Below are 25,482 nucleotides of genomic sequence, written 5' to 3' on the forward strand. Positions count from 1 at the left end.
GCGGAGGAGAGAGAGGAGGAGGAGGGAGAGAAAAAGGAGGAGGAGAAGGAGGAGGAGGAGGAGGGGGCTGTGGAGAGACGTAAAACTGTCACTCGGTCCATCCCCGCCGCTCGCCGACTTTGTGTGTCTTTGCGTGCTGAGGAGCGGCTCAGCCGGCCGGGCTGCGATCGCCCGCTCCCCCGCCCCCTCGCCCCCTCCGTCCCTCCCTGCCCGGCTCCGGGGGCTCCGGCGGCGGCTTCCTCCGGGCGCAGCCCTCTCGGACCCTCCCCGGGGCGCGGGGGTTCCGGCGCGGCGGCGGCTGCCGGGGCCGGCAGCGGGGGCGGGGAGGAGGGGGAGGCTGCGCGGAGCCGCCGCTGCTCCGCTCCGCGCTGCTCCGCTCTCCCACCCGGCACGGGATGCTCGGGGCACGGAGTTTGCCGTGGCAGCTCCCGCTGCTGCTCGCAGCCCTCTCCTGCCTGCCGGCTCCCGGCAGCGCCCAGCTACACTACTCCGTGCCCGAGGACCGAAAGCCGGGCTCCTCGGTGGGCGACCTGGCCAAGGACCTAGGGGTGGAGGTGAGGAGCCTGGCCGCCCGCAACCTGCGCCTGGTGAGCGAGGGTGGGCAGAGGCACTTCCAGGTGGACCTGGCAGCGGGTGTGCTGCTCCTCGGCAGCAGGCTGGACCGGGAGGCACTGTGCGGGCAGAGCCCCACGTGCTCCCTGCACCTCCAACTCGTCATGGAGAATCCTCTCCAGCTCCACCGGGTTGAGGTGGACGTCCTTGACGTGAACGACAACGCGCCCCAGTTCCCCAAGCCGGAGGTGGTCTTGGAGATCACTGAGGTAGCCAACCCTGGCACTCGGCTACCCTTGGAGGTAGCAGAAGACCCAGATATGGGCTCCAACTCCATCTCCACCTACGAGCTCAGCCCCAGTGAGCATTTTGCCCTGAGTATCAATGTGAGAGGAGATGGTGTTAAAATGCCCGAGATCGTTCTTGAAAAAGCACTGGATAGAGAGAAAGTGGCTGTTCATCACCTAACACTGACAGCCCTGGATGGAGGGAATCCAGTGAAATCTGGCACTGCCAAGGTTACCATCCATGTCCTGGATGCCAATGACAACGCTCCTGTCTGCGACCCACCTGTATCCAAGGTACATCTGGAGGAGAACGTGCCAGTGGGCACTCTGGTCACCAAGTTGAATGTCACCGACCTGGATGAAGGTCCCAACGGGGACGTGGAATATTCTTTCAAAATCAGCAATAACGCACCTGGTAAATTCACCAAGCTATTCTCCTTAGATCCCCGGACCGGGGAGATCAGAACCAAAGCCCTGCTGGATTATGAGGAATCCAGTGCTTACGAGATTGCGGTTCGAGCGCGGGACAAGGGATCCCCAGCCATGGAAGGACACTGTCACCTGCGAGTGGAATTAATTGATATCAACGATAACAGCCCCGAAATTGTGCTGACTTCTCTCTCCAGCCCAGTGCAGGAGGATGCAACCCCAGGCACAGTGATTGCCCTCCTTGGTGTCAAGGACAGTGATTCTGGTGACAATGGGCGCGTTCGTCTGCAGATAGCAAAAGAGCTCCCATTTAAACTGGTGTCATCTTTTAAAGAGCATTTCTCGCTGGTCACAAATGGTCCCCTTGATCGGGAGCAGGCCAGTGGATACAACATCACAGTGAGGGCTGTGGATTCAGGGACCCCACAGAGGGCCACGCAAAAAACCTTTTACCTCCAAATTGCTGATGTGAATGATAATGCACCAAATTTCTCCAGCCCTTTTGATACAGCTCACGTTCAGGAAAATTCCCTTCCGGGAACTTCTGTTTTTTCGGTGTCAGCGTCTGATCCTGATGAGGGTAGCAATGCCAAGCTGTCTTACTCCATCCTGGACAATGGGATGCAGGATGTACCCATCTCAACCTACTTCCGGATAGACCAGGACAACGGTACCATCTACACTGTGCGGGCTCTGGACTATGAGCAGGACAAGGTGTTCCAGGTGCCTGTGGAGGTGAAGGATGCTGGGTCGCCCGCGCTCAGTAGCACCGCTGTGGTCCATGTATTCATCCTGGATGAGAATGACAATGCACCCACCATTGTCTACCCATCCGTCCCCAAGGGCTCTGCCTTCCACCAAACCATCCCGGCCTTGGCAGAACCTGGCTATCTGGTCACCAAAATTGTAGCTGTCGATGCTGATAGTGGCCATAATGCCTGGCTGTCCTACCAGCTGCAGGAGACTGCCGAGGCTTTGCCTTTCCAAGTGGAACGTCGCTCTGGAGAGATAAGGGTTGCACACGCTCTCAGGGAGTCAGAAGATCCCCACAGGCTGGTGGTTGAAGTGAGGGACAATGGGACACCGTCCCTCTCAGCCTCAGTGGTAATAGTCATTTCTCCGGAGGAAGACAGTGTGCAGGACTTTGCCAAGTCCTTGGATCTCCCCAAATCTTCTCCCAAGGATACCAGCCTAACGCTTTACCTCATCATCTCCTTGGTATCCATTTCCCTTGTGTCCTGTGTGATGTTTGCTGTGGTAGCTGCCCGGTGTCTCAAAGCTGGCACTACCAGCTGGACCTTCATGGGCTGCTGCCGAGGGACTGGCCGCAAGCCCGCCTCCCATTTCCGTGGGCAAATGAAGCCAGATGGCTTCATCAAGTACCTGGATGTGGGAGGAGCGGGCTTGACCTCCCAGGCACAGAATTACACCTCCTGTTTCTCGCCTATGTCTGACCAGAGCGATTTCCTCTTTGTAAAACCTTTCAGCCATTCTAGCACTGCGGAGACCGTGGCTGCCTATGAGCAGGTGACCAGCACCTTAGCAAGTCCCTGTGACGGGGTAAGAGATGGGTGTTTCTTGCTGTCCTGTCTGCTAAGCGCAACGGTCCATAATATCCAGGCCAGCTGGCTGTTCTTTGTCTGTCCTTCCACCTAAGAAGGTGGCTTCAGGGAATGTGTGTTGCTGTCACCCCCTGGGAGGTGGCAGGTGAAGGCTTTGGCTCAACTTGATGGTGGTGGGGGAAGGGGCTGGGCGGTACTATAAAATCAAAGACTGTGTGTTCATAGAAGCAGATAGTTTTCCCTTGGCCCCGTTCGTACTCTTTTATTTTTAAAGTGTTTCCTAGCATGGTCAGGAACAGGTTTTTTTGAGTATTTAACTTCTTGATTCTGTTTAACTCTTTTATTCTGTGTGGCATATGAACCATGACACAGGAGGAAGTTATCTGAAAGCAAAGTTTGTCGGTGTTTCGTTTGCTCTGTTTTAGAGGTGCATTGTAGAAATTTCTCATTTCTTAACTCCCAAAGTGTAATTAGTTACTGATTGTGCCCTGGCAAGGGATCGTGTTCCAGCTTGGTCATTTTGTGTGAGGGGCTGAATTCACTGTTCAGCACTGAACATAGTGACGTTTTTTGCAAAGATCCTGGTGACCTTATGTGCCCTTGGGCTTGCAGAGACCTAGGCAGCGGCGTGCTTTGCAAACTTCAGCCACTTGTATTCAGATGTCTAAATATGGATTTAGGTGACTGTATTTAGCTGTAGCTTTTATAACTTTGAGTTATAAAAAGTAAAGTAATTTTGTGTCATAAATGCCTGTCCTAAATTTGAAAGTGGTAATTACAACATGAATTCAAAATACAGATTGGGAAGGGCTTATCTGGAGCAGGATTGTATACCAGGATGTGCAAAGATGTGTGTCTGAAATCTGGAGGGCAAGTGTTTAAACAGCTTAATTTGCGTGCAGCATGCGTACCAGTGGGGCCTCTATTTTAGGGGAGTAATTTATTCTAATATATTCTTTCGTGAGAATCATCAAAGCTGCAGAGAAATTAGTGAAATCACATCTACTAAATAAAAATCTAGGTCAGCTGTAACCGTCTTCACTTTTCCTTAGTAATTGCATGTACAAGCAGAATAATCCTATAAAATTGATGTTCCACTGTATAGACTATGAACTGCTCATTCCTAAGGTAACTGAGAGAAATGTTGTCCTTTCCAGGTAGCGTCATTCTGGAGTTAATTAAGATGATTATGATTTTCGGAAGTATGTGTCTTCCAGACAGAAAACAGTTCTGCTATTTAGTGCTCTTCACAAAGGCGTGATTCAAACAGGAATATGCAAGCCTGCTCCGTGTCCTTCCTTATTTACAAAATGTCCATTGTCTGATGGTAAAATAACACAGGCAGAAAGTGATCCGGGGGCTTACTAATGAAGTTACAAAGTGTGCTGCTGTGTCCAAAGTTTATTGTGTCTCCTAAACAAATAATGCTTTTTTTCTTCTGCTGTCGGAAGTTCGTTCTTTTCTGTGGACAGAAAAATATTGTAGCGCTCTGAGGCCACAGCATCTAGGAAAAGTCATTCAAATACAATGTGTGAAATCAAGATCTGAGGCAGGCACTTTAAAGGACAGAAGAAGGACAGATTAGGAAGGTCTGTTATCATTTTACCTTCTGGCATTAAAAGCATCCTTCTCAGTATCAATTAACTCTGCCAACCCCACCCCCACCCTCCTCCAAGCTCATTACTTTGGTGCCATTGCTCCTGCTGAATTGATGCCCTTATCAGTTTATTTCATGCTTCATTTCTTTCACAGCCTGGTTTCCTGAGCTGCTTTGGAAGATTATTCGCTGAATAGTTTTTGTCATGCTTTTTAGTATTCATGCTGGTTCAGAAATACTCAAGAAAGGGGGAAGGGGAGCTTTCTTTTTGTTCTAATTGATTTGCTTTACTCAGAAAGAACACGCTGATATTCCAGACTGAAATAATCCAGGATCAGTTCGCTTTCATTTTCAAAGGCAAGAATGGAGGTATTAAAACTCTTCTATTTTCTCTGCAGCAAGCTCAGCCTAACACAGACTGGCGCTTCTCTCAGACCCAGAGACCTGGAACAAGTGGGTAAGTGCCTCTTTCTCAGTGTGTGTGTTTGGTGAAGGTTTCTTTCCTTTGTGTGCTGCTTTCAGTGCTGGAAAGTCCTCGACTGGCAGCTCTGAGGATGGGTGTTCCCTGTCATTGGTAGAATTGTCCAGCCAGAGTCAGAAAGAGGGCTGCTTCTGTGTCAGCTCTGTTTGGTGGTGGTGTGACAGCTGTTGTTTGCAATGATGTGTCTTGTTTTGGTGTCTACAGCTCAAGGGGGAGAGTCAGGAACTGGAGGGAACTCCAGGTGAAGTTGTGAGGTGGTTAAAGGACTGGAAAATATGCTTCACAGAGAAAGGCTTCTTCTCTAAAGCAGATTTTGAGCATTTAGACTGGATTCTGATTTCAAAATCTTGATTCCTCCCCCTGCATGGATGCTACTGGAAATCACCATATGAGTCCCTTTACCAGCCACAGAGCCTTGATCTCTGTGCTGCTGACATGTATTGACTTCTCTGGCTTGAGCACCTCATGCCAAACACTGTGTAAGCCCCCGTGGCAGCCAGAAGTTGAGTGGATGAGCCCCAGGTCCCCAAAGGCCCCTCTAGAGAAATGTGTCCCAGCCCCATCTAACTCAGCAGGAGCAAGTTCCTCATGAAGTGCCGCTGTATGTGCTTTCCTCTGTGGGCTAGTCTGGCCGAATCAGGGTTGGGACCCTCAGATCCAACTCCATTTGTTGGGGAGTTTGGAACATTTTTTGCATTCCTTGGGAAGTGCCATCACCAACTCAGGGTGGTTCATCCAGGTGAGCAGCCCTCTGCACGCTTTCTACTGGAGCTGGGCAACTGGGCAGAGGGAGGCTAAGAAAGAAGAGATTAAACGTAAGGGGTCAGGTGACTCACAGGAAGGTTGTTTCCTAAGGTCTGGTCTTGCTGTCAAAACCATGGCTGAGTTTTTGCCACTTTAGCTGTGATGTCAGGAAGGTAAGAAGCCCTGGCAGCAGAGCAGAGAGCTGCCTCCCAAGTGAGTGCCCCTCTCTTGCCTATGCTCTCTCTTGCCTCTGGCCCAACAAAGTTTGTTTATTTTGGTCCACAGTGAGAAAGCATCGACAAGAAAACATTAACCAGGTGCCCTTCACCTCTCTCATCTTCTCTCCTGGTTCATAAGCAGGGGCAGGGATCCTCTTCAGAGGGTGAACTTCCTTGAGTACTATCAGGGAAAGAAAGGGCTCAAACTGGGAGTCCATGTCCTCTGTGAATACCCCAGCCAGAGGCTTTGTGTATGAGGATACTGGCTCCAGGATAATTTATATGTGAAAAGTTTATATATTTTGGGGCATACCCAAGGATTATAGCCTTGGAGCAATCGAGTAAATTCAGACGCTGTGCTTGCTTCGCTGGCTGCATCAGGCACAGTATCTCTGCGGAAGAGAGAGGAGCTCACACCTCCGTGCTTTGTCATTCCTGTTGGCCACTCAGGCAGCTCCCATGGAGGTTTAAATGGTGCCACAGGGAGTGTCGGGTCCTGGATTTTGGTGTTGGAGCTTGCAGTTAAACATCTGCAGCAGCTGGTTGTGTCTAAGTCTCTCCCTGGGTTTGGCTCGATAATTTGGCCTAACAGAAAATTAAGAGACTGCTATAGCCAGCTTGTGGCAGCGATTAAACTTTGTTACTAGGCTCTTCTAGCTGACAAAGCTAAAAGGGAGTGAGGGTTTGATGTAAAGTAGATAAAGCATTCCTACTAGAAACCAGCCATGGACTTTAAAGCAAGGCTATCACTGGAACAGTTTTCTCAGAGGTCTGTTGAATTCCCTGTCATTGACAACATTTTAATCAAGAAAAATCTTTCTAACTGTTTATGCTCTAGTTCAAATGCCAATTAACAAAGCCCTGTTAATACAGAAGTGCACCAGAGCTGCTGTAATAGTTTTATTACAAGAAGCGAGTAAATGAGCCCCATCAGTGGAAGCTCTATTGCTCCCTCTTCTAGCAGCATGCCGGAGCTCTTCAAGGCACAGAGCTGGTGCAGTCCAGACCTACTTAACACAGTGACAGGTACCTTTTCTGAGGTTATGGGACAGTGACCCTCACCCCAGCCCACAGCCTCTGCCTGAAGCTCTTTACAAGCTCTGGCCCTTTCCCAGTGTCTAAGTGAGAGCAGCAGTATGTGAGGAGGGAAGAGAGGGCAGGAGGAAAGGAAGCCTCAGACCCTGTTCATGGGGAGCTGAACTAGCATGACATGTTGGTGCTAGTGCACCAGCCGTGATGTTACCCCTGATGACCTGTGAGCTGGATGCCCACGGTAGTCCCTAAAACAGCCACTAGCAGCTCGTGTCAGGGGTCCCCGTAGCATGGGCTGCCCACACTGGCCCCCGGGTTTGGAGAGGGGCTTTGCCCGAGCACAGGCTGGTACTGAAATAACTCGGTGGATTTTAACTTCTGCTGGTTTTCCCCACCTGCCTGCGTGCAGATTCCACATTTGCGATGAAACAGCTTTTGCTGGGTTTTTTTTTTCCTCTTTCTTTTATCCTATTTTAAGTTAAATCAAGGGAGATGTTTTTATTCTAAACCTGTGTTACAATACGAAAGGATGGAAATAGAAAGTGCTATCTATATGTGCAGTTCTCAGCCCTGACATCTCTCTAGTGATCAAACAGGCAAAAACTGGAGAGCAGTCCACTCCCCATTGTGTTCTTCCCATGCTCTTCCCAGCGTTTTGATGCCTGGTGTGTGAATTCCCCAGGCGCTGGTTGGTAGTACAGGTGTTAAAGAGGATGCAAGGGCAGCTGCCTGAGCCCTGCCCGCTGTTGCTCTCTCCGATGTTAGCTCACACACAGCTGTGTCTCTGGCTGACAGGCAAACCTCTCCAGCACCGTGAGCTCTCTGAACTGCAGAGCTCTGCTTGGTGCTTGGGGAACACAGGCCACCTCTTAGCTGAACAGAACAAAGAAAGGGATGCGCTTTTAACTGCATTTGTCTGACCCAAATTAAATAGCAATAAAGACAAGGCAGCTTAGGCTAGCACTTTGAATGGATCCCGGAGGGAGTCAGACACTGACCCTAAGCCAGAAAGCAGGCTTAAACCCGTGTTGTGACTTCTGCTTTTTTGTTCTTCATGGGAGTCAGAGTAGGAACAATCCCGTCTTTTCTCAGCATAGCCCTGCCCACCGCAACAAATCCCACATGTCCCCAAGCACCTGGAACCAGGCAAAACTCAGAGTAAGCTCAGTAAGGCAGAGACTGTCTCTCGATCTCATATATGGCTCTATTCAGAGCGCTGTTATGGGACAACAAAGAGAATTTGTTCTTTGTTCTGAAACACAGGAGAGCTCTGATGCACATGCTCAGGAAATAAGAGCTTAGACAGTATCCTCTGAAAATGTGGGAGGGAGTCAGACCTGAGTTGAGTGATTCTCAGTTAATCTTGTTTGGGAGAAACAGGAGGCTAGATTAATTAATTTAATCATGTTTGTATTTTGTTTTCTAAACAAAAAAAAAAAAAAAAAAAAAAAAAAGCACCCATGCTGTCTCTGGGCAAATGTAAATGAATACAGAATGATACCGAGCAGCAGATGCTGTTCCCAGACAAATCAGATCAGTGGCTGTAGTGGCGATTACAGCGATGAATTGCCCAAAGTGAAGTAGATGTACAGTCAGGCAGCATTGCAGATCGTTCCTGTGGGATCATCAGCGTGGGGTTTCCCTGGGGGGGGTGGGGAAAATGCAGGGACTGGGACTGGTACGAGGGACTGTTGCTTTTTCAGTAGTTGCCAAAGGAACAGAAACTGGGCTTGTGCCCTGCACGTTCATGGTACTTGCCTGACCCTGGTAGCATTTTGTCTTGATCTCTGTGTGATGATTTACTCAGGAAAACACCGGGTTCAAGTCAGGATTTCCTTCCTGGAGGAGTGGGGAGGGCTCTGTGTTGCTCAGGTGGACGTGGGAGGGTGAGACCTTCCAGGCTGGGAAGAGCTGGTATGTCCTGGGCTGCTTGTGGGAGGAGTGGGGACAATCTCAGGCTATGAGGGCAGGCTAGAAGGAGATACCAGGCAGGTGGCACCCCAGAGACCATGGCAGGGGACTCACGAGGTGGGGAACAGTGTGGGAATGCCCAGTCACTCCAGGGGAGGGAGGAGCAAAGCATGCAAAGAAGATATACAATATCATTTCATACACCACCCCCACCCCCACCCCCATTTATTTTCTCTAATCCTAAATCTCCCTGTGCTACTGGTTTCCAACGCTGTTGCAATCCAGACTCCCACTCCCAGGGCCAGCACAGTCAATAGCAGTGTTCGCTTCGCTCGCCTGTTAAACAGCATCACAGCCGCCCTGTCTGACCCTGGCCATCGTCACCCAGGCTGGGCAGAGGGAGGAAGGAGAGTGCAGCAGAAGCGGTTTGCAGCTGACAGTGGAGGTGCCCATAGGAGAGCTATGAAGGAAAGGAGAGTCTTTTCATTCTTTCTTTCATTTTCGCACCTGAGCTCCAAGAGTTGGGCTGGCAGGACTAACAGCAGCCTGCCTGTGTGTGGTGGGGGACGGGAAGGGGAAAAAAGATGTCCCAAGAATAGTCCTTAAAGCTCTTAGGAGCATTCTTGGCATTCAGAGCAGACAGGTACTGCCAAAGGGTGGCCACAGCCCACAGGTTGAGTGGCTTCTGGGGTGTGTTTGGGGTGGTCAGGAGGTCCCACATGACAGCAGTGCCTCAGTGTACCAGGACACACTCCCTCCAAGGAGGTCCCATATGTGTGTGTCTGGGTGGGACATCTCAGAACACGCAGCAGCTGGCGGAGGCAGAGGCAGACACGGACGTTCGTGGGCTTACGCCGCGCGGGGGAGGATACACAGCAGAATGACAAGTGGCCACAGATGCAGGCTTCAGCATGCCCTTCCTAAAAAAAAATACTTGCTAACCCAGGAGCCACAGGGGTGCCTGTGGGTGTCGTAACCCTGCAGGAATCCACGTTGCAAGTTAGTGTAATGTTAGAGTGGATACGGTAGCAAGTAAATAATAAAGCACATGCACACCCACACCAGTGGGGATGTCCGGGTAAACACTGACAGTTTTGCTTTCTGTCCACTCTTTGATTGAAAATATTATGAAAACCAGCATGTACTGGTCAGAGGCACTGGCGAAGTGGCAGCCTGCAGCAGTCCTCTCCCTCCCCTCCAATGCTACCGCTGGGTTGCAGAGACAGGTCCCTGTCACTGTGACCCCTCCATCCCTCTCATGCCCCACCGTGGCTTTTCTGGCACCTTTTCATAGAATGACAGACGGTTGCATTGCCAGGTCTGGTATTGCCCTGGTGGCTCTTGAAACAGGAAAGATTGGAGGCCACTCAGAGGCTCACAGCTTTGAGGTGCTGGAGCGTGGCCAGAGAAGAACAACGAAGTTGGGGAAGGGTCAGGAGAACAAGTCTTATGAGGAGTGGCTGAGGGAACCGGGGTTGTTTAATCTGGAGCAAAGGAGGCTGAGGGGAGACCTTATCACTCTCTACAACTACCTGAAAGGAGGTTGTAGTGAGGGGGGTGTCAGTCTCTTTTCCCAAGTAACAAGAGATAGAACAAGAGGAAATGGCCTCAAGTTGTGCCACGGGAGGTTTAGATTGAATATTAGGAAAGATTTCATCACCGAAAGGATTGTCATACATTGGAACAGGCTGCCCAGGGACGTGGTAGAGTCACCATCCCTGGAGGTGTTTAAAAGACGTGTAGATGTGGCACTTAGGGGCATGGTTTAGTGGTGGACCTGGCAGTGTTTGGTTTACAGTTGGATTCGATCTTAGAGGTCTTTTCCAACCTAAATGATTCTGTGATTCTGTGACTGATTTCCTATCAAACACTGCAGAGAAAATGCTGCTTTAAAGCCTTAATGAGGCTGCTCAGGGCCTGGCTTTGCTCTGAGCATGGATTGCAGCCCCATGGTGGAATTCTGGAGTGGATTTGGGGTGCTGGGACAGGCAGGAGCTGCTTTGTTGCTGGGAGCAGGGGCTGTCCCTGGATAACTGCTTGTCTTTCCGCCCTTCCTGTGGAGCTGAGGTGATCCCAGGACTGGAAGCTGAACGTTTCGTAGGGATGTGTCCTGGTCCTACCCCACCTCCCCTTCCACAGCCAGGAGACCACAGATCTGATCCCCCGCGCTGTGCATGATGCTTGTGAGCACTCCTGCTTGCAGCTTTCACCCTTTTGTCTATTAACAGCCCAAATCTCAGCAGATTCAGTATTTAAGCTTCTTTCTAGATCGTGTAACGCTCTTCAGCTGAATGTTTCCTTCCCTTATTGACCATCCTGGGCCAGTAATCCCTTTATCTCGCATTTGTCATGGCCCTTGAAGTCTGAGCCATCCGGATCCTGCCAGGTGGGACAAAAGCTGGAGAGTCTTTTATGGAGAAAGGGAAATAGCATGGTGATGGGATGCGTTTCTCCTTCTGGAAAGGCCCCAGAATATCAGGAGTTTCATCATCACAATGTTATGTATAGAAACACTATTTTAGGTAATTTAGCAGGTGCCGTGTGTATTAGTTTAATTTTTCTGTCTCCATTTGCTTCCTGCACAGCTGAGCACATGCCATGGCCGGCTGCAGAGGCGCAGGGATCCAACAAATAGGCACAACAACCTTTCCAAAGAATTTCTCAAAATATCCTTCCTGGTGTGTTTGGGGCATGGATGGCGGCAAGATGGGCTGGGTGAAATAATACTGGTCTCAGCTCTGGCTCACCCAGGAGGGCTAGAAGAGTCCCAGGAAGGGGGGCTGCCCCTGGTCCCCATTTCAGAGGCATCATGGCCTTTCGTTCTGCCTTGAAGCAACGACTCGCCAGTGCTTTGGGAGGCAGCAAATCTTCCCCCCTGCCTGCCTGCTCACGTTTTCAATCCCATCTTTGCAAAGTCATGATCTTAAAGCTGGGCCTCATCCAGGTCCTCTCCAGCCCATGTAATTGCATTACAGAAGCAGCAGGGAATGTGTAGCGCTGGGGGAGCGTGGGGGAAGGGCTGGCAGCATCCTCTGTTAAAGAAAGGAGAAGGGCAGGAAATTGTGGGAATTCTGGAGCTGGTTCCATTTTTTCAGAGGCTGGGGGAGGTGTGAGGGTGATGGGCCGGGGCTGCGGGAGGCGCTGGTGTGGGTGGTGGGACAGCGGGATGCTGACCCTGGGGCTGCAATCCCCAGCTCTGGGGCTGTGTCCCCAGCGCACCTTGAGCACGGCAGCCTCAGCACCGGCAGGGAGGGATCTTGTTCCCTCTTGCTTGTCACTTTGCCAGCCGAGAAAAGCGCAGGCTGAGATTTTACTCCTGGCGCTGCCGCCTGCGGCTGGAGCTGGGTGTGGGAGGTGGCAGGGGAGGCTGGGAGGGCTCGGAGGAAGCTGGACGAGAGGGAACAGCAGTGCAGGGGGAGTTAGGCTGGGGGGGGCAGCCTGGGGGGACCAGGGGCTGCCCAGGAGTGCGGATGGAGAAATGGGCTTGAAGATACCCCCTGATCCTGGGAGCTGGGTGGGGAGGGGAGGGCTGAGCTGCCCCAGCCAGGCTGCTGGGGGAGGTGATGGGAGGGTTAGGAGCGGCAGCCAGAGCTGGGGAGCAAGCAGAAGCGAAAGGGGAAGAGGGCGGGAGGAGGACCAAACCCCAGCCACATCCCCCTCCCCGGAATGGGGCAGCCTGGGAGCTGTGGAGTGGGAGAGGTGCTGGCTTGGGGGCCACAGCTGTAGGAGCCAGAAAGCCCCCAATGAGAGAAAGGAGGGAGGATGCTGAGGGTGTCCCAGGAAAATCCCCAAGCCAAGCGCTGCTTGCAGCCCTGCCTTTGGGGTCTTGTCCATGGGGTGCTGGGCTGTCCTTTTCAGTCCCTGGGGCTCTCACAGCGCTGCTCTGGCACGACTAAACTTTTCCAGTTTGTCGTGGTGCTGCTATGGCTCATGTTTCCAGCTGCAGAGCGAGGAAAACAATTTTTCAGGAATCCACCGGGCAGTTGTGCAAATAAATGTTTGCAAGGTCTTCGGCTGCCATAGTGACGAGCTCCATAGCAACCCTCAAGGAAACGCATAATTCCGTGCTCGAAGTGGAAGTTAAAAAGCGATGTGGAGGCTGGGGGGGGGGGGGGGGGGGGGGGGGGGTGCCACAAAATAGCTGGTCAGCAAAGCACCCAGGTCCACCCTGCGCTGCTCGGGCCGATGCTCGTGGAAGCCCTGGGTAATGGGGCAGCCCCGCAATGCAGCACGCAGTGGGGCTGTGTCAGGCTGCAGGACAAGCCTTTTGTTTTCAGCATTCCCTGATTTCCATGTGTCCGGGTTTAATGAAGGCAGTCGCAGGTTGTGCACTGGCCGTACCTGCCTCTGTTGGCACAGCCCCCACCCCATGCTCCATGTCCACCAAGCCCTGGTCCCTCCTAAGTCGCTGCGTCCCTGGGTTTGTCTCAACCGTGGGTTTGCTTCCTTCCCCAAAGTCCTAGCTGCTCTGGAAACGTTCCCGAAAATGCAAGCCAGCTCTTGACTGAGCTTTGAAGTGCGGAGTAGAATTGGAGAGGAGAAAAAAAATCTGTCCTATGGGGGATGGGGTTTTAGGAGAAAACCTATTGAATCAACGGCATTTGTATTAAAAACGGCGAGTCCTTGGGGTAATTTCCATAGCAACCAGCCCCCCCCGCCCTGTTCCGCGCAGCCTCCCCACAGCAGCACCCAAGGCTGTGGCCAAGCGGGGAGCAGTGCAGCAAGCGGGGTGCTCTGGGCTCTGCCCGCCCCGGCACGGGGAGCAGGGCAGGGCAGGCTGCTCACTACTGAGTCAGTGATTCACAGCTCTGATTCACAACTCCATCCTATAGCCGTGGAAGACAGCCAGATTTGGTCATCAGCTGTGTGTCTTTTTCCAATACAAGGAGTTATTTTTGGGTGTTTTTAGATTACTGCACTTGTTTTGTTCCGTGCCTCTGAATTCCGGATGATTGCACTGCAAGTAATTGAGGCACTCGAATTTCCTGCTCAGAGAAGTGAGCTCATTTTTTGCAGCTCTAAGGCATTTCTAAAATAGCTGTTCTGCGTGGCATCATGGGGATCAGGCACACAGCTTTGGGGCTGTTTGTGCAAAACTTGGGAACACTGGGTGCAGTAAATTTGCAGAAAAGGACCTAGGGACCATCAGGTTGCACATGAGTCACCAGAACACTCTTGCTGTGATGGAGACTGACTGGATTTTACTGGTAAGATTGTAGCCAGCAAGTGAAGAGATAGTTGCCTTCGATTTGGCACTTATGGGACCACATGTGGAGCACTGTGCCTGGTTTTGGGCTCCCTGCTGCAACAAAGACATAGCCATATGGGAGCCACCAAAATGATCAGAGATCTGCAGCTGGAGGCGATGAAGGAGAAGCTGAGAGAGCTCCTTCAGCTTGGAGGCATGAGAGCTAGGAGAAGGGTCTCATTTCTGTCTTCAGAGGTGCACAGTGAAAAGACAAGGGGCAATGGGCACACGTTGCAGCAAGACAAATTTGGAGTAGATGTTAGGAAATGTTTTTCACCCAAGAGTGGTCAAACACTGCAACAGGAAGCCAGAGAGATGGAGGAGAAATCTCATACTCAAAATGTGGTTTCTCAGGCCCTGAGCACCTAATATCCAGCTGAAAGCTTGGCTGGGCTGGGGTGTTGGACTAGAGGCCTTCCCACCTTCATTAGGCTGGGTGCTTCATGTCGCTCTCCAGCTGAATCAGCCTGTGATTTTGTGATCCCATAGGGCATTAAGGGGATGCTTTGGCTGTCCCCTGACACTGGGGTATAGCCATAACGCAGGGCCAGTGAGGCCCACCACGTGAGTTCACATGTGTTTGCTCCCTCTCTTAAGACCAGAAGAAAGAAAAAGAGTCTTGAACCGCTGCCCATCTCCCGTCCTCCGGGGATGACCCTCCTCTGCTTGCTGGTGATGCACGGTCACCCTTCCTTGGGAAACACATCTCTAAACAAGAGCTCAAAACAACCTGAACAAGATCCACCTGTATCTGGGTACAGCCCATCTTCTTGTGCCATGCACCGGCGGGGTTGGGCTGTGTCGCTCAACCGTCTCCCAGGTTGCAGGGACTAACCCCCACCTTTCTTCCCCTCACTTTCCAATCCAGCCCCGGACAAGTCTGGTACTCAGTGGTGGCCAGCTCTTCTGTCTGTGCCTGCATGCAGCTGTGGCACCAAGGGTCGTTGGGATGGAGAGTGAGGACCGTCTGGTTAGGGATCTCAGTGAGGTTGAGGGTTCTCCAGGTGAATGCCGTGACCACAGTGTGAGCCTTTCCTTCCATGCGTTGCTGCTGTCCTAGGGCACGGAGGCATGGCTTTGACAGGAGACAGGAGGAGCATCTGTCCAGTGCAGCCTGTTGCCCAAAGGAGAGATGGGAGGGGAGGAAAGAGTCTTTTGGGAGGTGGGAAAATGGAAAATGCTGGCAGTGCCACAACTGCCACATCAAAGAGGGAGTTGAACCTGGGCCTCCAATTTCAAAATAGAGTTCAAACCCTTGGAATATTACAATTAAAAAAAAAAAAAAAGAGGATTTGGCACTTCCTTGTGCTTTGTCTTTCCCCATTCCCGGATCCCATCATCATGCTGGGGCAGCACCCAGGGCCAGGTGCAGTGGCTGGGAGACACTGGGGTGATTCTGGGCTGCTTTCAGGCAAGCTTGAAAAACTTGGGAACGTCAGCAAGCAGCCAGTGGGGCAGCTGGTGGGGCAGGAGCTGCTGGGGTTAACTCGTGGCTGAATGGGTTGTGGTTTGCAATGGGGTTTAGGTTCCTAAGTCCTTTATTGGATCTAGCCCGGGGCTCTATTCCCAGCCCTGCTTGTGACATTAACAGGTCACTGCAGCCCCAGGACTGTCCCCTCCTTGTCCTCACTGCCTGGACTGCCTGCAGGCTGCTCGCTGGCACAACACCAAGTGCAGGGCAGCGGTACCCATGTCTGAGGAGTCTCAGCACAACCATCATGTAAGCACTGAAATCAATTTCGAGGCAGGCAAGCCTTGCTTCTGGCCTTCTTGAAACTGTGCCACCACACACATCGGGGAGGAGTGCTATAAATAGTTTTCGGGATGCCCTGGGTTGCAGCAGACGGCAGGTACTTCAGAAGCGATGCTGTTAGCAGTGTCATGCAGGGGCAGCCTCTGCTACATTAGGGGTTGTTTGCACCCTCATCAGAGAAACCAGCGTGAGAGCAGTGCCCTGTGCCTGCCTGGGGATGGATCATGGATCAGGCAGGCGGTACAGAAGGGGAAGGGATGGATGGTTGTGTGGTCCTGGCACAGGTTCTGCATGTCCTTGGGCAAGTTGCTTAAGATGAGATTTTCTGCAGAGCACCTGGGAGTGTCCGTGTATGCATCCTTACACTCAGATCTTGTGTTTTAAAGGGAGTTTGCCCATATATACCGCTCACTGGATCCATACCAAGCTGTGTGACCAAGCAGGGCCATGTGTGGCCTTATCAGAGCTTGCAGGCACTCTTATCCATCCCATGCATCTGCAGTTTTTCTTCCTGTGTGCAGGACATTTGCACAAGGACGACAGAGAAATGTCTTGTGCACTCAGGGCTTCCCTCCTTGCAGAGCTTTGACGCAGCTGGGGCAGTGACTTAGGCACAGGAGTTGCCCATGCTACAGGGTCACCGTGGCAGATATGACCTTCAAAGATCTGCCTGTGGGTCTGTCTCCTTTCCAAAATGGCTTTATTGAGCCTGTCCTGTGTGTGAGGGATGCAGTGGGCGCAACTGGGGGGAGGACTCCGGCAGCGGGATGCTCGGCATGGTGGTAAGGAGCCCATCTGCCGCCCAGCACGCAGCGCTGAGCTGGCACCAGCAGTGCCTGCGTTGGCATTTGCAACATGCCGGGTGCTGAGCGCTCAGGCACGGAGCTGCCAGCAGGACACCCCAGAGCTGGAGGGAGATCTCAGCTGCTTAGGAATGTATAAGCAGGGCTTTGGGGTCTGAGCAGGCCTTCGGGGTCTGGCAGCTCCTGGATGTAAAGGCTGGGGCCACAGCGGTGGAGGAGGAAGCTGCCTCCGTGCCTTGCGGTGTGGTGGTTCGAACACTTGCCTGGGAAATGGGCTAAGCTCTCTCCAAGGGGAAGGGCTTTCAACACCCCCCATCTCACTTCTGGAGAGCTTCCAGCTGCAGGAGCAGGGCAGCCCTCAGCCCAGGCAAGCCAGCACGTAGCCAAGGGGCATCCCAGTGGGCAGCAAGAGCTGCGGGGTGGTTAGAGCGCTCAGCTGGGAGAGGGGACACCAGCAGCCTGAATGATGTGGTCACTTAGGGTCAGAGCAGAGGAGGATCCAGGAGGCTGGTGAGATGTTTAAGTGTCTCTGCTGGAAGCAGTGAGGTTGGGGGGGGGGGGTGGTTCTGGGGGCAGAGCCCTGACCTCTACAGGGGGGGAGTGCCACCAGCGGTAGCTGAGCACAGCTGGCACCTGGCAGACATGAATGTGGGGGTTGTTAGACTGTGCATAGACTGCTAATTGTGTCCTCGGTCACAAACCCTCATTAATCAAAGCCTGGTAGCATCCCCAGAGGTTTCCCAGGCAGATCTGTGGTGCTCAACCCCTCCAGCAGCCAGTCCCAGGACCAAGGTGGGCTCCTCTCCTCTCCTCTCCTCTCCTCTCCTCTCCTCTCCTCTCCTCTCCTCTCCTCTCCTCTCCTCTCCTCTCCTCTCCTCTCCTCTCCTCTCCTCTCCTCTCCTCTCCTCTCCTCTCCTCTCCTCTCCTCTCCTCTCCTCTCCTCTCCTCTCCTCTCCTCTCCTCTCCTCTCCTCTCCTCTCCTCTCCTCTCCTCTCCTCTCCTCTCCTCTCCTCTCCTCTCCTCTCCTCTCCTCTCCTCTCCTCTCCTCTCCTCTCCTCTCCTCTCCTCTCCTCTCCTCTCCTCTCCTCTCCTCTCCTCTCCTCTCTCTCCTCTCCTCTCCCTGCTCTTGGACACCCTTCAGATAATGTTTCATGGTGCTGGGCGGCTGGCTCCATGCTAATCTCAAATCCCATCACGCTGTGGGATTTTCTCACCCTTGGTCTCAAAAATGAAGCTGCAGACCAGAGTTGTAGCCCAGAATAGCTTGAAGGTGCATCCATTCATATGGCCTGCAAAGGCAACAGAGGACATGTCATACAAGGGTATATGCAACTCTGGGACTGTAGGACCATCATTTTTTTGTGGTATTACATTTGTGGGAAGGCACCTATGGGTATTTTGAGGTGATGAGGTCCTGGCTGTCTCTGAAGTCAGCAGGAGTTAGGTAGGTGTTGCTGTAAGCACCACTGAGGACCCAAGTGCTTTTTGTGTTGGCGATTATTCTTCAAAAGCCTGGAGAGGGATGAAGACCTCTGAAAGTGTTTTGACTCTTGATTGTTATTTAATAGAAGGATTTAAAGCTTGCAAACTCCTCTCCACCAGCAGACAAGCCCACAGCCTTGCCTTCTCATGCTCTCTGACATGTCTACTCCTGCTTAACCCTGCAGTAAATTGCTGTGTCTTTTCTTCTCCTATAGCTCCCAGAATGGAGAGGAAGGTGGAGCCTGGCCGAACAACCAGTTTGACACGGAGATGCTCCAAGCCATGATCCTGGCTTCAGCAAACGGTTGGTCTCCATCACATGTGGGAAAAATCATGGCACTTGCTCAGATGCATGCTGTTAGAAAAGAGGCTGGTGGGATTGATATGTCTGGGTTAACTGGAGTGGTTTCCAAAGTCCTTCTTCAACAGATGCTGGTGGGAAGGCACTGCTGTCTGTGTTACCCTGCAGAGGAGATACCAGATAGCCATCAGCATCAGGCATGCTGTAGACACGCAAACTATATTGTGTGTGTACTGGACAGAATGTTCTCTGGCTTGTGTTAGATGAAAGAGCCAGTCTGGAGATGTGTTGTAAGCTACTTGGTTCCAGAAGGTCACAGTAAATGAAATGTCTGTTGTGTTGCAACTTGCTGTAAGGCAAGGAGGTAGGAAGCCTGGAAGATATGCTTGTGGCTAGAGGCTGGGCCAGGAATACAGTAAATGCCTGACTCAGTGTCCCCAACAAGCCCCGTGTCCAGCGTGTGCCCCCCGCTTGCGCTCGGTCCCGCCGCCGAGCTGCAGGCTCGCCAGGGTTGGCCCCACCGGCTGCTGCCGCCTCTTTGCAGTTGTAGTTGCGGGGGTTTGGTTTGGGGTCATTTTGGGTTGGTTTGTTCTGGTTTATGCCTGTGCTGTGTGGGCAGGGAGGGGTGTTCCCATGCACCCGCAGTCTCCATAGCTTTATATAAAAGACGTGCAATTATCACTCTGCACAACACTACAGATGAAGAGGCTGGTTTTCATACAGCCTTAATTTATAAATACCTCCAAGTCTTTCCCCCCTTGATTTAAAAATAGAAGCAACAGCACAGCCATAAAACCCTGCGCAACATGCTTAGCATGTTTCCTTTGAGCTATTGGGAGAGAAAGAATCTGGGGGAGGAGGGACAGCTTTGGTGTTGCTTTCTTGGAAAGCTGCTGCAGCTGAACTTTGCCACTCCACAGACACCAGGCAGCCTGGAGACACAGCTGCCGTGGCCAGGGAAGGGGATGGAGGTCTTGGGCAAGGGAGTTATTTACGTTCAAGGGAAAGAAACAATGCGAGAATGTGTCTCTGCTCTGAAAAACAACCATGGAAAAATAACCTCTGGGGTTGCATGTGGTTATCGTCACCCGGTGCCTCCAGATCCGGTTTCCTTGCTCGCAAATAAAGCTGTTTTTCTGAGTGCTGCTCCAGCAGTCCCCAGGATCAGAGAGCTGAGCGGGTCCCTTCCAGGTTAAGCACCGACTTCCACATAGCCCGGGGCCCTATTGCAGCAAATCTCCCCCAATCCACAAGTCCCAAACAGTCCTAACCTCTCCCACGGCTTCAGTCCGCCCAGGGGGTTCATTTAAATCAGATCCATCCTCTAGATAAGGACTTTCCCTGTTACAGCCCCAGGGGGAGGATGACACCGTGCACTCTATCTTTTTCTTGCCCAAGCCGGCCCCTTGCTGTGCTGGCTGGCTGGATGGATGGATGGAGACAGAGCACAAGCTTTTTTTTTCCACCAGCGCTGTGTTTTCATGTCTCTCCTGCTCTCCGTCACCCCCCTTTTCTGCTCTCGCTCCTTACCCTAACAGTGTTGGTTGGCGCAGGCTTTGATCAGGGGCAGTGCTAACTGCACGTTAAGCTTTGTGCTGCCCATCCTTAGGTAATGTTTTCTGGCTATTTAGATGATCCTTATCTCACTGTCACCTGCCGAGCTCTGGGGGTGGCGGGTGGGACGCAGTGACACGGGTGATGGCACTGCCTTCTGCTCACCCGCCTCTCCACGGGCGAGCTGCTCCCGCACAGAGCGGTCAACGCTGACTTGCAACCCCCCAGAAGGGGCTGGTGATGCCCTGCAGGATTCCTTACCCAGGGGTGCTGGCTTCCTTTCAGCGAGAGGCAGAGCTGGCCATGCCAAGCCTGGGCCATTCAGTCTCTCTGAGGATTAAATCCCTTGCCCAATGATTAAGTCACCCTCCAGAGTGCCTGCGGAGCTGGTTTCTTCCCAGGACTGCGACCCTTCTATAGGGCTTCTGTCCCCCTTCCCGGGCTCCTTTCCTCTGGATCTTCCTCCCTTGGAGCTGGGAACAACGTGAAACGCCAGTATTTTGAACCATCTGAAGGGGCAGAGGCAGCTGCTAGGACAGACCAAGGAGCACAGATGCTCCAGGACACCAGACACTAAAGGGCAGCCATCCTGTCCTTAAAATACTTTGGCTTCCAGTGAGAATTTATAGGGGTGCCATGAGGTGGTGAAAGAGCAGACAGAAAGGCAGCCCGAGGAGGTCCTTCTCCCCAGCAGGCAGGGGCAGACACATTATACTGGGTTCTCCTGAAAGCCCCACCAGCAGCTGCAGCAGTGTGGGCTCTGGGGCTGCCTCCCAACGGCCTCTCCTCCCCTCTCTTTATAAGGGCGATGGAGACACTAGCTGGTTATTTTTGCCGAAGCCTAAATTCGTATTTTCCTCCTCAGGACAGTTTGGGGTAGTGGCCAGCTGCTGGTCAAGGCTGAGCGTAACCTTTCCAGTAACAAGAGCTGAAGTGCCCTGCTTGGCAAGAGCAGTTCGGTGCCCATTTATAAACCTCTATTGTCCCTGTTCTCTCTTCTTTTCAGCCTTAATGTCAGTGTTACCTAGAAACAGCTCTTTGCTCTTACCCTGGACCAACTGGCAGGCTGGGAACTTCACAAGCAGCTTTTTCTCCCCCCGTGAAGTCTGTGCTGCGACTGCAAACTAGTTCATGGGGATCAGTGGTACTGGATGCTGCTGGGAGACCCCAGCCTCCTTACTGCCCTGGTGCAGCTGGGATGGTCACCAGTGGCACCCGGTGGAGAGGGCACAGGAGAAGGTGCCCAAGCCCAACAAGCCCCCAACAGGGCTCTATCCAGGTGGGGGAGCCCAGGAAAAAAATTCCCCCCCCCCCCACTGCCAGTGGCCGTAGTACAACTGCGAGACAGTCCCTGGCCTGACAGCACACCTCCGGACATCCCATCCCTGTTCGTAACACCCCGACGGGTGTGGGGTTGAGTTGGTTGTTCATGAAACTTCCTGCTGAGGCGAGCAGGAATTAGCAATGAATATATAAACTGTATATGCACATCTTCTCCAGCCCCAGGTCCTCAAAGCCTCACTGAGTCTGGGACCTGTTTAATGGGGACTATAGAAAAATTCTCCTGCCGGTGCATGCTTCTGCAGCAGAAAGCAAAATGGTCTTTCCCCATCCCGGGCTGCTGTGTTTGTACACCATCCTGTGCGTCCCCGCGGCCTCGGTGCACAATATTGCGCCTGTTTTCAGACTTGCTGTGTGTTTTTCTCCGCCTGCTCCAGCAGAGCAGCTGTAACAGCTCAAACTGCAGTTGCTTCAGGCTTCCGACCTCTGTGAGGGAATGTGTACACAGCAATATTTCAGGGGGCCGGTGGGATGTGGCCCAACTTTTTGTCTAGCTTTCTGGCTGGCTTAGCCACCTCCATCTGCTCAGGGGAAAACAAAGGCAAGACGGAGGAGAGCACAGATCTGGTTTGGAGCAAGGAAAAACACGAGGGGACCAACTCACGTTCTCCACTTGTCATTTTTCTTTATTCCCTCTGTGTCTCTTCCTGTGAAAGGAGGGAGCAGCAGCCCCGGACCCTGCCTTGGGCCCTTCAGGTGCCCTTGCTGGGTCTCTCCAGCCTCCCAGGAAAGTGTGTCCGTAGCCACACGCACAAAGCAGTCAAAGGGCTGAGATCAGATCCACAGTAGGCAGTGCAGGCGCAGGGCTGTAGCAAACCATTTGTGAGCAGGGTTGTAGCAAATAATTTCTGAGCAGGGCTGCGCAAGGCTCGCACCCTGAGCCGCACACGGGTGGTCATGTCGGAGCGGGTCGTGCAGCAGCTCATGGCAACAGCATTGCTCGGGCCCTGCCATCCCCCTGTGCTCGTTTCTCCCCCTGCCTCCCTGCATCCCCCCATCTCCATCTGGTCTCTAACCTTCCACCAGCTCCCCAGCATCCCGAGGGGGCCCTGAGCCCTTCCCCCCCTCTGCGCCTGCTCTCTCCGCGCTGGGCCTTTGCAGCGCGACAGGAATGAATTCGCCTTCCCCTCCCCCTGCTCCCAGATCTGGACCATCCGTCGCGCTTCGGCATCGATTTGCTTCATGCTCGGCTTCCTAGAGCCATTTTGTGGTATTGCAGGGGAGGGATTTTCTTTCTCATCTCATGTGCTCTGCGCCCTGAATAAACCTGGCTGGAGAAATACTGGGGGCAGGGTTTTAAAGCCAGGGAAAAAAAAAATAAATATTGCATTTCCCTTCATGCATTACTGATGGTTGTGGCTGTACAATATGGTGTACAATAACGGGCTGCCTTTGGAATGGGGGGGGGGGGGGGGGGCGTTTTTCTGCAGAGGAGGCAGCCGGGGAGGGGGGGCAGAGCAGACAGCGTTAGGCAGGCGGGGAAGGGACAGGCAGCCCCACCGCTGCCGAGGGCAGAGGAGCCGTTGCCTTATCCCAGCCTCCAGCCCCCAATCCCAAACCTTTAGCAAAGATGGGAGATGGAAACAAAGGATTTTGGTGCCGGCTGTGCCACGCTCCCCAGCCCCCGCGGTGCAGCTGTCCCGTGGAGCGACAGCGCTGAAGGGTAGTGAGGGGTGGGGGGGTAAAGGTTGGTGGTACCAAGGTCTGAGTCTGACACCCAGGGAGAGCCTTTTGGGGCTTCTGGGGCTTGGGGTGGGCTCTGGCTGGCATTAACAACCTGCCCTTCTCTTTCCCCCGCCCGCTGGCATCCCCCACAGAAGCTGCTGATGGCAACGCGACCCTGGGCGGTGGGACGGGCACCATGGGGCTGAGCGCCCGCTACGGCCCCCAGTTCACCCTGCAGCACGTCCCTGATTACCGGCAGAACGTCTACATCCCGGGCAGCACTGCCACCCTCACCAACGCCGGCAAACGTGACGCCAAGAGCGCCGGCTCCTCAGGGGGCAACAAGAAGAAATCTGGGAAGAAGGAGAAGAAGTAGAGAAGAAGGAGGAGACCTTAGAGCTACAGGGCAGCCGGCTCCAGCACTCCCCCAAACCACAGCCCAGGCCGGAGGACGAATGTGAATCTTTTTTGTGATGCGAAAAGTAGGAAACGCTGCGAATGTATCTCCTCATCATCAGAGCTAGGAGCAGGGTTTCGCTGCTGTTAGATCTCATGATGAAATCCAATCCGGAAGCTAAACCGAACGCAAACAAGTGCCCTGTGAATACTTGCTAATGTTTTATACAGTCCCTCGGGTATTAGAATATGCAAGGGCGGAAAGTCTTCTGCCGTGTCTTTGGATCCGATTTGCTCCCAGATAGTCCGAGAAAGACACAAAGCTTGTGCTCGGCTTTGCCCAGTGTAAATAATTTTAACGCGTATCTTTTAATTTATAGACCTTCAATCATTTTTTTGGAAAGGAAAAGGCAGTTCCTAGCTTAAAGCCCATGCTCCAGATCTTCGCTTTTTAACTTTCCATGAGTAAAATCCCCCCCCCCCCCCCAGTTAATGATAGTGATGGATTTGTTGCTGAGATTTTGGTAGGGAGTGCTTCAGTTCCTGCTTACCTGTGACCCGGAAAAAAAAAAAAGTAAGTGTTTATATTGCATGAGTCCAAGGGAATAAGGCAAAGCTGCATCCTAAACGTTTTGAATTTTTTTTTTAAAAAAGTGCAACCACCAATGGCCTGAAGTATGAGACAAAAAAAAAACCCAAACCCTGCTGATGTCCGAGAGGTAGGGAATTCCATGAGGAACATGCCGAGGTGCGCGGCAGCTGCCCCAGCGGTTCTAGGGGTCTCCGAAGAGCAGACACATCTCATCCCTTCTTTGCAGTAAATATTTATATGTACAGTCAATGTTCTTCTGGAATTAAAGCTAAGAGAGTCTTGCTCCCCTGTGGCCAGGCAGCCTCCTGGCGGAGTTCCCCGCCAAGGGGACCAGGGGACGATGCTTCACGTTTCTGCACACCGTGTCTGCATGCACATCCGTCACCTCCCACCTGCACTAGCGCCGTTAGCTCCACGGACCAGAGAAGTCCTTGCATGCCCACGCAGCGTGGTGTGAACGCGCCGGCAGCTGCCTGAGACTCCTTGCTGGGGCTGCCTGGGGGGGGGGGGTGTGGGGGTGGGATTGCTCAAGTGGGATGGGGAAACTCATCGCTTCTTATTTGGGGTGTAAAAATAAGGGGGCTCTTTGAGGGGGGGGGGGTGTGTGTGTGTCTCACCCAAAGGGGTGCGATCCATGGAGCTGCCAGCGCATGGCTTTGGTGCAGAGTTGGTGACCGAGTAAGTGACAGTTAGTTTGGTGGCACCTGGGGACCAGCCCCAGAGCGGGGAGCTGAGAGCTGGGGGTGAGAGCAGGGTGACGGCCGCAAAGCTGGCGGAGCCGGGGCAGCGAGGCGGGGGCTCGCCTGGGACCACGCCAGGCGAGCTGGGAGGGGGTGATGCCCCCACTGGCTTTGAGCTTTCCACCCGGTGGAGAGAATCGAAGGATGAGGAATACAGTTTCTCCACGTGCCCATCACCCTTGCACCGGGCCAGCTTCCCATATCAAAGCAGCTCTGAGCCCTGCCAGGGAGGCAGAGGGGGGCTTCGTGTAGCCAGAGCGAGGAGAGGGGCTGCAGGGTGGCCAGGAAGGGGCCACGTCGGGTTTCCCAGGGGGTGTGTGTTGTTTTTTTTTCTCTTTTTAATCACTAACACGTAACTCACCCAAGCAGATCCAGCCCCCCTCGGCCAGGCTCCGGCGTGGCAGGGCTCACCCCACTGCTGCCCCCTCCCCAAACCCAGGGCAGCAGGAGCATCCGCTGTGTTTCATCCAGATCTGGCCACCTCCGGCGCTGGCTGCGCTGGCAGCGGTTTCCACACTGTCCCCTGCAGCTGCCACCCGCCCCTTCTAGAAATGCTGTAGCTGAATCGTAGTCTTTATATTTCTTTTTAATCTGCAACCTGAGGTATCTTAGTGAGTGTTGTGTATTTAGTGGCGTGTTATTTTTAATCTCGGTAACTAACTTGTGGACACCAGTATTTTCAATTTTCTCTGTATCTTCTTTCCATGTGGTCTGTGCTCCGAGTGTACGTGAAATGAAACACGTTTGCCCTTTCAATGTGTCTAATATTGAATTATACTTATATATTATATATA

The 25,482-nt window shown here is 52.9% G+C and overlaps 1 protein-coding gene across 1 annotated transcript; it reads left to right on the forward strand.

Moving 5' to 3' along the window:
* The first annotated feature begins 395 nt into the window (after positions 1–395).
* LOC104347425 (protocadherin gamma-C5-like) lies at positions 396–23,415 on the forward strand. The gene is made up of 4 exons (XM_086471231.1): positions 396–2,828; positions 4,727–4,884; positions 18,315–18,403; positions 23,113–23,415. The coding sequence occupies exons 1-4, from the start codon at positions 396–398 to the stop codon at positions 23,334–23,336; spliced, it is 2,904 nt and encodes a 967-aa protein (XP_086327357.1). The 3' UTR covers positions 23,337–23,415.
* Positions 23,416–25,482: the final 2,067 nt, after the last annotated feature.

Source organism: Leptosomus discolor, chromosome 10 (assembly GCF_034619465.1).
Source record: "Leptosomus discolor isolate bLepDis1 chromosome 10, bLepDis1.hap2, whole genome shotgun sequence".
In the NCBI taxonomy this organism is placed as follows: domain Eukaryota; kingdom Metazoa; phylum Chordata; class Aves; order Leptosomiformes; family Leptosomidae; genus Leptosomus; species Leptosomus discolor.

Coding starts and splice junctions, on each gene's coding strand:
- LOC104347425 (XM_086471231.1), top strand. CDS start 396: ATGCTCGGGGCACGGAGTTTGCCGTGGCAGCTCCCGCTGCTGCTCGCA. Junction 2,829..4,726: donor TAGCAAGTCCCTGTGACGGG/GTAAGAGATGGG, acceptor TTACTCAGAAAG/AACACGCTGATATTCCAGAC. Junction 18,404..23,112: donor GATCCTGGCTTCAGCAAACG/GTTGGTCTCCAT, acceptor CATCCCCCACAG/AAGCTGCTGATGGCAACGCG.